The following is a 12,101-nucleotide window of genomic DNA, read 5'->3' on the forward strand; positions in this document are numbered from 1 at the left end:
CACCATAAATTACTCTTTCAAGTGGGTTTATTCACAAGATAGAGCAAGTGGTCAAAGAACAAAGGTACTCATTACTGCACTGACAGGAGGTAGTTAAAATAATGTTGAAACATGAGTTAAAGTTCTAGTGAACTACACCACATTTTCATAAGAAAGATGGTCATATTCGGATGCCGGTTATGTGGATGACTCTGAAACTGTAAACACTTCATATTTTCCAGTTTACTTCATCTGTGTCTGACATTTGTCATGATGTTTGGATGCTGTTCCACCTGACATACTGATGCAGTGCTATTGCCGTTCTGAAAAACAGTCTTAGTGCAATTGAGTTTCCTCAGAGTTTAAAATGGCGCTCAGATCAATCTGTTTACTCATCAGGAAGAATGCAAAGTAAAACCGTTGTATAACGTCTTTTTCTGACTCTCTAAAGCTCTCTAAAGTCTAAGAAAATGATCCCCTCATGACTTCTTCAAATAAGAATATATGTTGGCTGATTATCAAACACACAACAGAAAGAAATAATCTTGATAGCTATCCTGTTGATTTGTCATGCTGAGAGGAACATTTTACAAAGCAAAAATTAACTTACTTGTGTTCTCTGGGGGAAAAACTATGTAACTGATTTTAAACATCGTTAAGCCTAGTTTGGCCTTCCTGTTACGCAATTTCTTGTTACTTTACACCGTTCACAGATGAGCTAATATCGGCCGACATATCAGCCTGGTCGGTTTTATCTGTCTAACTCTAACAGAAAGCCTGACAAACTGAAGGCATGGCGTTTGAAAGGTGCATGTGTTCACCTGGCAGGAAGGATCTAGCAAACAGAAACTACTGGTTGCATTATGGGAAGTGTAGGATACAGAGTTTTTGGATGAATATCAGGGACTAAAAGTCAGTGGACTGTATCTCAGTCTGTATCCGTTTCGATCATCCTGCCTCCCTTAACTGTGTGAAAGAGCAACACTAAACGACTTGAGTACCCCTCGAGTTTTTCAGGTGCTTTTCATATTATTTTGTCTAACCCTAAATATGTAATATAACATCATGTGGTGCTTACTTACCCAGAATCCTCAGCTGAGTCACAGCCCCATGCAGACCAAAGAACATCCAGAGTGGGCGGGAGTTGTCCACACAGACCTGCATTCCCACGTTGGTGCCATTGTGGCTGAGGATGACCTCTCCCTCCTGGTTGACCAAGAAGCCCAGGATGTCACTGCTTTGGAGGGGGGTTGGCACCCGACACACCGCCCAGAACTCCTTCCTGTCCACCAGAGCCTCTGGATTGTAGGGCAAGTCGCTGGGGCGCAGCACCGCTGGATCACAGGACGTCACCCCGTAGGACAAAGAGCCGGAGCGTGCGGGGCTGGACTTGGTGACTTTGATAAAGACGGTCTCTCCAGTGCGCAGGGGCCGGTTGGTGAAGACGAGAGTGCGCTCTTCTCGTGCGTGCTCCGATCGTGCCACCGTCTGCTCGTCCAGCGTCTTGATGTGGGCGCCGCGCAGCTGGTGGAAGTGGAGGTCGCTCTCTAGGGCGGACGGCAGCAGAGAGGACTGCTGGGAGTTGAGGGAGTTCTGCGGTATGGGGCAGGTGGAGGAGGAGGAGGCCGAGGCCAGGTGGAGGGTGTGGCGGTGGGAGTGGGTGTGGGCGGGGCGTCCATCCTCCTGCTGCAGGTTGAGGTCACACAGGCTGACGGACAGGCGGGAATCGTCGGCTTCACGCCGCAGCGAGGAGGAGCGCACTGTGGTGAAGGAGCGTGGGCGCAGGCAGTCGGGAGGAACAATCTCACTGTCTGGAAAGGAAGGAGAGAGAAGAGGAGGTGGGGTTGAGACAGAAAAAGAACAGCGGTTAATAGTGGTCCTACAGCGTTTTGCTTTGATTAGCAATCTGCTCAGGGCCTGTGGCCATAAAGTTTGCAGTCAGCTGAATCCCAATTGTTCCAAGGGCTGAATCTGCAGCTCGTCTGACAACAAGATAATGACAAAAAAGAGAGAGCAATTTAACTTCAGTTGCACGAGTTGAATGCAGTGCAGGATAGCTCTAATTACTCAACGCTGCCGCAAATGAGAGTGTCAGGAAGTGCTTTTACAGATAAAGAAATGAAAGAAAGTAGTTGGTTGCCCCTATATCTGCACAGAGCTGAATCATCTAGTTTTACGCAAGAAAATGCTGTATGGTGTCATTTAGCAAAGAACAAATTATTTTCCTGAAACACAACTGAATACTGTACATGTGTGGATGAGTATGTGTGTGTGGGTGTTGTGTTGGTTGCATTCCTTACAATCCATCGTGCAGTATCACTCTGCAGGGAGCAATTAACGTCAGCCATTACATGTTTGGAACAGCAGGATGCTAAATACATTATCTTAAGTTCCTCTAACACTACAACCCTGAACTTATTTAGACATTACCCGGAGGAGCTGCACATCAGAACCAAAATGTCCGAATCAGTTGGACAGTTGATTATACAGAGTTTACCCTGACAGCTCGCTCAAGATCGAAATCTGTGTAATGTATGATTGAGGCCATGTGTGAATAGAGCAGGTCAACCAGCAAGTGGGCGTGTTGATGACATCTGTAACATGTGACTGGTGCGAAACCAGAGGAACATCCGAGGGTGAAGAAGAAGGCTCATTTATAGAGCCACGCTACTGAAAATGTCTGCTAATGTAAGAGACAAACTGCGATTTCCACAACATTCTTTTTCTTCTTTCTCCTGCCTCCTGCCTGCTCCACCCAGGCACCACCCCTCAACTAAACTATCTGTGTATTTCCAGTAGGTGAGAATGTGTCTGACAAAGACGACCTCCTGCTGTGTGCTTACATGCGTGAACTCCAGACAATGTCCAGACCGGATTCCCCAGACATTCATCTGAGAAGCTTGTATGAGAAAACAGCTTTGTGGTCTCATCCTACGCCTTGACACAGCTGCTCAAAATAACACCTCTAAATGCGCCGTCCCTCTCTCTCCCACCTACCCCCTCCTAGCCCGGTGGTCAGGGTAAAATTAGCCTGGCGTCCTGAGAGAGACCCCTGTTACCCTGAGTGGGCTGGAGGGGTGGGCTGTCTGGGTTTGTGTGTGGTGCACGCACATGTGTATTTGTAGGACTGACAGACAGAGGAAACAAGAGACAGAGAAGAAAGAGAAAATAACCTCTTCTACACAAGGTAATCAAGATACTGTGAGACCCTCCTCAGTCAGAGTAAGAGGTGGAGGAGAGCAATTGAGACACAAAAAAAAACACAGGGGGGAGGACAGGGGATGAAAGACGGCGACCAGCCGCTGACTGTCTCTGGAGAGTCTCGCCAGTCCTGGTCAGCTCCGAGCCCCTCTATCTGACCAGGACCTGAGAGCCTGACTCCAGATAAACCTCTTAGCCTCAATTACCAGGGCTGTGGGACAGACTGCCCACCACTAACTGTAAACTGTAGCAGTGAAAACAGAACAGCCAAGCCTCTTATGATGCCCTCCCACAGCTGAAAGGGACACAAGCCAAGGGAAGACAGATTCATGACAGCCCTGAAGAAAGCTATCATACTGGCTGAAAAAGTAACAGTTCAACCTTTATACTTTGCTTCTCAATATAGTTTTAACTTGATTTAGTTTAGTTTAGTTTATTTAACTGCATCCTTCTATTATCTACAATTACTCATCATGTGGAGTTGCGGGGGACTAACACTGATCCCGGCTGACACTGGGCGAGAGGCGGGGTTCACCCTGGACAGGTCATCAGTTCTTCACAGGGCTGACACATAGAGACAGAAAACCATTCACACTCCCATTCTTTGGGCAATGAGTCTACTGGCAGTTTAGAGTCACCACTGAACCTGCATGCCACACAGAAAGGCCCCAGCCAGGTTGCTGCACCACAGTACCACCACATTTGCGGTGGTCTACGCTGAACTTATCAAAGAAACGATTCATTTCATTCATGCATGAATCAGGTTACACAGCAGCAAACATTCATGCACAAGTATAATGTGGGAGTAGTTGTAGTTAAATACAGCAGCAACAGGTTGACAGAGTCGGCAGGATTATGTACCTTATCTATACGCTGCCGTCTAAGAAGATTACAGACACTGTAGGACGAGGTATACGAGGTGTTTTTCGAGACCAGTGTCAATACTAGTACACTTTGAGTACTACGAGGGATGAGGATGAGGATAAGGACAATGAACAATGTCTTACAGGGAATGAAGGATTCAGTAAGTGTCAGTACAGTACCTATGCTTCAATACTGACACCAAAACTTTTTTTATTCCTTAGCTCAGTACTGCAAAAAAATTGCAAAGTTTGTCTTAACACAAGCAGCTTCACAAGAACGCTGCCACAATAAAATGACCCAACGTTCCAGGACAGCTTTGGCAGTTGGGAAGTGGAGCTATTTCAGGGTCACACGGTGTCAGAAGTCCTATTCATTTCCTGTTTAGACAGTTATTGGTACCTGCCAGCTAGGGCACTTTCAAGGCTCGGATGGACATTAAATCCAATCAAAATAGAATGAACAATGAGCAGTTGCAGCTGAAAGTATCTAGTTCTCTGGTTAGCAAGTCAAAGCAGTCAAAACGTCCAGAGAATAGTCAACTATGACTCAGATGCATTTTAGGAAAAAACAACCAATCACCAAGGTCAAAATTCTGTAAGGAGCGCTGATAATGAATAAAACCTTATGCATTTATTGGACTCTAACTATAATTCATCTAATAAACACAAAAATACACAACCGTCATAACTGCCAGCCGCACTCTAGTTAGTGAGATATTTCTATCCACCAAAGACTTTCTGTTTAAATATCCAGCTCCACAGACAGTATACTGTACTTTACCTTCGTCATCTACAAAGGCAGAGGCACGTACCATGCTGCGTATGTGTAAAACTGAACTGGAGATGACAGCAGTCTCCTCAGTGTTTGATCCCCTTCCACTGACGTGTCTGATTTACTGCATCATCACTGACATGCCGTCTGATGAGTCTTTGTACGCCGCAAAGCAGAGATGGTATCGCCGTTACCTCAAAGTCATGTCAGCCTTCAATTAATGTTAGCTGCTAACCCTGAGCGTGGCGCTCTGTGATTAATGTTTAATGGAACTAAGGCCCTGTAATTGTGCTAATTGATTTTTCAGAGAGGCATAAAATGGAGAGGACAGTGCCTTTGGTGCACAGGGCAGCTCCGAGAGACTGCTAATCAACCAATCAAGCATTAAATACCTCACTGCTCAGAAGTGTGCAGCAGTTAACAATGTCCCCGAGGCGAGCTGAAGATGACTAGCATGCCAGCTTGGATTGCATCTAGTATTTCCTCTGCTATCAATTCCCCCTGATGGACTCTCAGTCTCCATGAAAACCCTCACTAAGACTTAGAGGACATGAACAGAGCCTATCAACGTATACTGCTGCGAAGTTGCAACTGAAGAGCTCAATCTGCCATGTAGCTCATTTTTTGATATCATGCCATTTCCTCAGACAGAGAGCCATTTGCTGAAGGGAAGTCTTTAATGAAGTGGAGAAACCTTAATGTGGTAAAGTCTCAAATCCTGTTCTCTGATGATTAGGGTGGACCCTTTCCTTTGGCCAAAGAGTGAGGAGCAGGCATGCTAACTGCTCAACCACAAACCGATTGCGATGGCCAGCCGTCGGCGGCCAATCACTCCGAGTTATTGGGGGATTTGAATGACATCAACGGAACTGTGTGTGTCTTCCAGAGCCGGCCATTTCTCTGCTGCCCATCACTCCATCCTAAATTGGATTACGATGGGATAGACTTTGTTGCAGGACCTCCGGGACATGCGGGAGGACCGGAGCTGCAGAGAGGATGATGACATGTCTCGGGGGATAACAGCAGTTGGGAGGGAGAACAGAGACGAGAGGTAAATCCAGGAAGGCAGGGATGGCTGTCTGTGACAATGCTGGATCTGTGTTGAAAGGAGTCTGTGGTGGCTTCCAAGAGCCACAAATCATCTTGCTCTCTCTGTGTGTCAGCCCGACTCTTAACTCAAACGCAAAAAGTCTGAACACAAACTCAAACACACGGTAAATTGATTCCTCTAAAAAATATAGTCTTTCATCAGCTATTTTCAAAAAGCTTCTCTGAGGGTTTATGTTCCTTTTTATATCGCCTCCCATTTCCTCTTCTTCTCTCACTTTTCAAAGAGTAGTCATTTCAAACCCATATTGGCTTGTGTGCCACACATTCTCCTTTTTTTGCTTCTTTATTCATCAAAGGCTGGTGAGATGGAGGCGCTGCTGTATTTTGGGCGCTCGTTGTTAGTTTGGAGGACAGAAAGAGGAATGAAAGGACTGCAGAACATTTACTGTGCATTTGAAAAAGCTTGTGTGTGTTTGTGCACTCGACGTGTGTCTATCCGTGTCTGTTTGTGACCTCACCAGCTGCTGCCCGCTAATCGTGGTGCACCTGCGTTTTTAGCTGATACAATCCCTTTGTCCTATTGGTCCTTTTCAAATCCACCACTCACAGATGCTCTATCCCATTGGCTGAGGACAGAATTTTGCACTTTAAAAGCAGCATTAAACAGTGTGTGTGTGTGTGTGTATGTGTGTGTGTGTGTGTGTGTGTTCATTTCTCCCTCATGTAGGAAGACATTGTAATTGGGCCATGGAAGATGCAGCTGCTGACACTGTGAGCCTGGAGGGGTTGTGGAATGGGGGGAGTCGGGGGTTTCATCACCTGATTCTTCACTTTTGATTGGATTTCAAAGCAAATGTAGCACCTGTTGGGTTGAACCATTAATTAATTCATGCAGGGGATCGTGAGTGTTATAGTCAGCTCTTTCATCTGACTTTTTAAAAATTGAAACCTATTTGGCTTGCCTTTTTTTCCCCAGTTCCTCCTTGGAGCGTTTTTTGATTAGAATAATTAGGCACCTGTTGGGCTAATCCATTGCAAATACACGGACAAGGGTGGTGGGTGATGGGAGGGAGAATGGCAGCGCATCTATTTTGGCCCGCACAGGCACTGGCTCACGCTGTAAATGTTTTTGATTAGGGAATAGCAAAGCAGGTTAGCTAATGCTGTGCATGGGGAGGTGGATCGAGGCAGAGTCTGGCTTAGTGGCTTTGCTAGCTTGAGCAGACGGAACGTGCCAGGGTTTTGAGCCAGTGTTGGAGCAGGGTGGGGGGGTGGGGGGTTGCGGATTTACTCTGTCTCGTGCACACAATCTATCTCACAGGGCTTATCTCTATCCACAGTCTCTGGAGGGTTTCATCTGATGTCAGCAAAGGTGAAGTGAGAGCTGGAACTAGGAAGAGAAAATGAAAAGAGAGATCTCAGAGTGATCTGAAAGTGAGAATAGAGGAGAGGTGAGGACTGTTCAGTTGGGATCAGCTATGAAGGCAGAAGGTAGAGATGGATATCCAGGGAGATTTTGCTAGGAAGAGATAAAGCATGGGGTCAGGGAGACAACATTAGGCCAATTGAATGAGAGACCGAGATACAAAACAACGAAGAGAAAGGGAGAGAGGAGGGACAGCAGAAGAGAGAGATGGAGTAATAGGGGTCTTTGTACTAGATGTTTGGGATGTTCTTTATTCCCTGGCGCTGGCCCAATCCCTGCTCCCTGATCAGGCTGGGCAGCTTTGAACCGGGGGCTTTTGGAAAGAGCAGCGAGCTCCCAGGGCGACACATGGCCATAACAAAGAGCCAGGCAACATGCCCGCTAAGTCACAAAAGCCCTGTCCCTTAGGTCATCAGCAGAATGCAGCGTGGTCCGCCCCTTCTCTGCCAATCAGCATGCCAGGACCTTAGCGTTAATAACCTCCATCATATGGTTCTTATATTAAAGCCCCGTGTTTTATTCCTGCGCTTAGGCATGAAGAAAGGCTGAAATTAGGCTAATTATTTATTGCTGGGAGATGACTGACACTCTCAACACACGCATGTCCACTGCTTTGCTATCATTCATACAGCATTTACAGAAAACTGGTTCTACTGTTAAAGCTGCATTAATTCATAGTTTTATATGAACAATGGACCAAGTGAAATCTGTAATGTGGAAGCTGTTGCTTGTAGCGATGCACTCTGCAGCTCCCCTCAGCTCACAGAGCATCTTTAAGCTCACTGTTTTGTTTTTTGCAGTATAAACTTTACAAGTTTTGATATTTTATATTTTAGTTGCATTTACAGCTTGTTATGTTGCCCCCAAAAGGCCAAAACCCCAATTAATAGCACTTCAGAACATTGTTTCTGATATTATGTGAAGATGGAAATCATTTCTATCAGTTATAACAGCATCACCCTCACCAATGTAGAGGACAGGCTGTAAACAAGCCAAGAGCAAAGACACATTATCTGAAGTGGCAACTAACACTTCTTTTCATTATTCATTAATCTGATGATTATTTTCTTGATTAACGGGTTGGTTTGCTTGAAAAATGACTGGAAGGATTTAATATCAAGAGAGTTACCAGTCAATTTTCTGCCAATTGACTAATTGATGAATCGACTAATCATTCCAGCTCTGATCTTTATTTGGAGGTAATAATTCTATGTTCAGATGTGTTTGTCTGCTCATGTTTCTTATCCTGTCTGACTTCTTTTTACTGATGTCAATGTCCCCAGAGCTCAGTGCTTAACATGGTGAGTTCATTGTCATTATTACCTCCAGGCATCAAAATTAACAAAATATGACCCAAGTCAGTAATAAACTGCAATTCTCCATAAACAGGAGCATAATCACAACACATGACAGTCATGGCTGCCTATTTTTGAATGGTGTTTCTGATCAGGCACTGAACGGCCATTCGCTTGCTTGAACTGTGTCATAAGGAACACTCAGAAACCCTGTGACTGCTGTTGTCATTCGGTCTCGGTCTAAAAGGGTATAAGCAGGGCACAGTAAATATGGTGCTGATTCCCCCAGCGCTGCTTCAGAGGGCGAGCAGTGTTCGACGGCTGGATGCTTCAGAGGATCTTCACCAAACATCATGCTTTGAACTGTGGGAAAAATCACTTCTTCTGAGCGCACGGAAAAACACACAGAGTAAAGGAAAAACAGGAAACTCCACATTTATCTTGATGCGTTACCTCTAGTTTACCCCCATTAAAAGTTATCTGTTGAATTTCTCGCTGCTGATAAAGTTCAAGATGGAATTATTTGGCTAATGTCTTCTGATCTGTTGCTTTGAAGAGGAAACTCATGTACTGGAATATCCAGCCAAGGTACAGTAATTTAAAACAGATTAAAAATGCCAAAACATACAAACCCAGCATATTCTTCAACAATCATAAATTATATGCAGCACACTTACGCCAAGAAACACAGCACTGCTAAATTTGCTTTGCTTGATGTCAACCCCGAGCCCGCTACATTTCCTAAATGAGTCCGAAAAAGTCAGATTTACACCAGCTTTTCTGCTTTGTGTATTTTTGTTGGAGGGTGTGCGTGAAGCATCGGGATCTGTAACTGCTGCTAATAACTGAGAGGCCGAGTGCTGCCAAGTCTAAAACCAGTGCCAGTCAAGTGCGCACAATAATCAAATAATCATTTCACTGAAAGTAATCGGTTTCTCCCAGAAGTATGGGAACCCTGGTCCGTCTCTCTCCGAGCTGGACAGCGCAACAAAAGTTCCCGATAGACTTCTGTCACTCCTGATAACTTGATGTTTGTGGAGTGTAGCCAGAGCTCAGTCCACAGACAGCCAAAGCAGTCAGTGAGCAAAAGTGCAAAAACAGGAGTTCTCTGTTTCTAATGTACCACCAGAAAAATGAAAACCTGCTATTTTTCTTTAACTACACAGTAAACTGTAAAGCAGTTTGTTTTTCTGAATGCTCTGGGACTTTCATAATTAAGGTCAGTTTTAAAAGTTGTTTCATCAGAGCTCTTCTCATTGAGTTTTTCGTGATAATTAGTCTGTGTGTAGCTGTGGGCTAATGAAAACACAGCAAACTAAATTATACCACTGGTGAAGGCCAATCCACTTCTCTTTATTCTCTTTTGTCAGTCACACACACTGCTGCACTCTAAAGCCACTTATATCTGTCCTTACACCAACCGGCCAAGGCGAGCATCATGTTTACATGTGAGCTGACCAACTGATTAAAACCAAATTTCATGTCATTAATGGTTAAATATGATAATGTTGTACAGCCTTTTCTGATTCTGTTGCTCATCACCCATAATAGTCACATCTGATATTGCTCCAAGAAGCTCCATGTATACAACAGTAACTTGTCTGTTTTCACACATTGTTTTACTCTCTGAAGCACTTTCCAGGATTAGTTTTCCTTACACCTAGCCCACATCTGTCATCTTTACACAAAAGCATGCTTCTACAATCGATGGTGATTCGTCCTGCAACACAAACAATGACTGGTTGCATAAAACAGAGGAGATTGTGCCATCATATATACAGAAAATACACCACACAAAAGGACACGGTCGGGAGTACCAGTTTCTGCTTGGAGGAAACCTGCCACATATTTTCTGGGTGATTTGATAAAAATGGCCATTTTCAAAATATACTCTCATTACCACAGCCGCTCTGCCAATCCAGAGTGACAGCAAACATTGTTGCTTCCTGATGGCACAGTGGGAGCTCATTCTCCGGTCAACAGCTACCATGTAATTTGATCCATCACCTGAGGACAATCTCTCATCGTACAATAGACGTCAGACGCTCTTGAGAGTTTCCCCCACAGAATGTAAATGCAGTTTTGCTTGTGAAATATAGAGATAGCCGCTCTTTCAGGCAACTATGTTTGGTATGAACTAAATTAACTGCATTGCCTCTTTGTGGTGACAGCTAGATTGCCCAACTCCTTCTCTGAGTCAGCCTGGTTGAGAGGTGTTAGCGGCCTCAAGGCTGTGCAATCAGACTTTATTCTCTTGTCCTTCAGGGAAGTCCCACAGAGGCCCCCTCTTGATTAAAGCTCCACAGTGAGTGACTCATACAATCTGAGTCGTGCTGGCTTCAAAACAGCTGGAATTGCTCAGTTACTGAGGCTCCTTCCCAATGTCGAGTAAAGTTCTGCTGTGTGCGTGTGTGTGTGCGTATGAGTGTGTACATATGAGAGTGACAGCTAACCTTAGGAACCAGGACACGGGTATATATTAAACAACCGTTTCTAGCTTGTTGGATTTCAAGCCTATGGGGACAGCTTCAGTCTGGCCCAAAGATTATCCTGCCAAACCTCCACAATATTGTATTTGCTCAGTTCAAGGCCAGGTTCAGCCTATCACCTGCTACCTGAGGCACCAAGCAGACACATCAGCGTGTGTGACACCTTTGTAGCAGAAGAAAAAAATATGGATGTGTTCTAGTAGACTTGATGCATTTGCTTATGGACTCACTGTGGACGTTCTGTCGTTTTTTTCTGTCTCAGCTTCATGAGCAGGTTAGAAGGTGAGAAGAGACAACTTTAAATTGCTGTTATCGTGCTCATGAAGGTGTGAAACCACTAAATCGGCCCTGCCCCCATTGTTCCTGTTACGTATGATGTATCCCCTGGTGATTCCTGCGGGGCGGATTATCACATGATACAGTACGGCTCCTATTGCAATCTTTCTACATCAAAGGTGTTCCAAATGTCGCCTGGGGTCATCCTTCCCTATTCGGCTTCTGCGCTGACCTCAGAACAGCCTCGGGATGTTCAACAGATGATACATCTCAAGAGACAAAGGCACATGCAATATGTTGCTCTGAACACGTGCTATGAAATTTAGCAACCATAATCAATATTTGTTTACTCAAAATGGATCACAGGACAACTTCAGCAGATTGTGCAAGGGGCCTCTTATGATCAGCTCTGATCAGCTTACTTAACTTGAAATGCTAAATATTTACAAAACTCAACTGATTATAGCTGCTTAATCAATACTGATCTATTGAAAATGGGCTAAATGACTGTGTGTAAAGTAAAAGGTGTTCTCTGAACCCAGAGAATTACCACCTAACTTTGCAGTTCCCCCTAGGAGCATTTTAGCATCTTTCACTTCATTATTTTGTTTTTTTCCAAATTGACTGTTCTGATACACTCAACAGCTCTCACCAACCTCACTTCCAGCCATAGCAGGCAGCAGCTATCAGTGAAAAAGCTCTGATAAAGCCGCCGCACAGCATCTATCCAGCACCAAATGGCAGTGTGGC

General features: G+C 44.8%; 1 protein-coding gene across 1 annotated transcript in view; it reads right to left on the reverse strand.

Annotated features, from left to right (window-relative positions):
- The window catches only part of neurl1aa (neuralized E3 ubiquitin protein ligase 1Aa), a 42,874-nt gene that overhangs the window by 13,009 nt on the left and 17,764 nt on the right, over nt 1-12,101 (reverse strand). Inside the window, exon 4 of the mRNA XM_041933490.1 lies at nt 1,062-1,790. Coding sequence (XP_041789424.1) covers nt 1,062-1,790 — 729 coding nt within the window. The remainder of the gene's footprint in view (nt 1-1,061; nt 1,791-12,101) is intronic.

The sequence above is a fragment of the Chelmon rostratus genome, chromosome 3, assembly GCF_017976325.1.
Source record: "Chelmon rostratus isolate fCheRos1 chromosome 3, fCheRos1.pri, whole genome shotgun sequence".
In the NCBI taxonomy this organism is placed as follows: domain Eukaryota; kingdom Metazoa; phylum Chordata; class Actinopteri; order Chaetodontiformes; family Chaetodontidae; genus Chelmon; species Chelmon rostratus.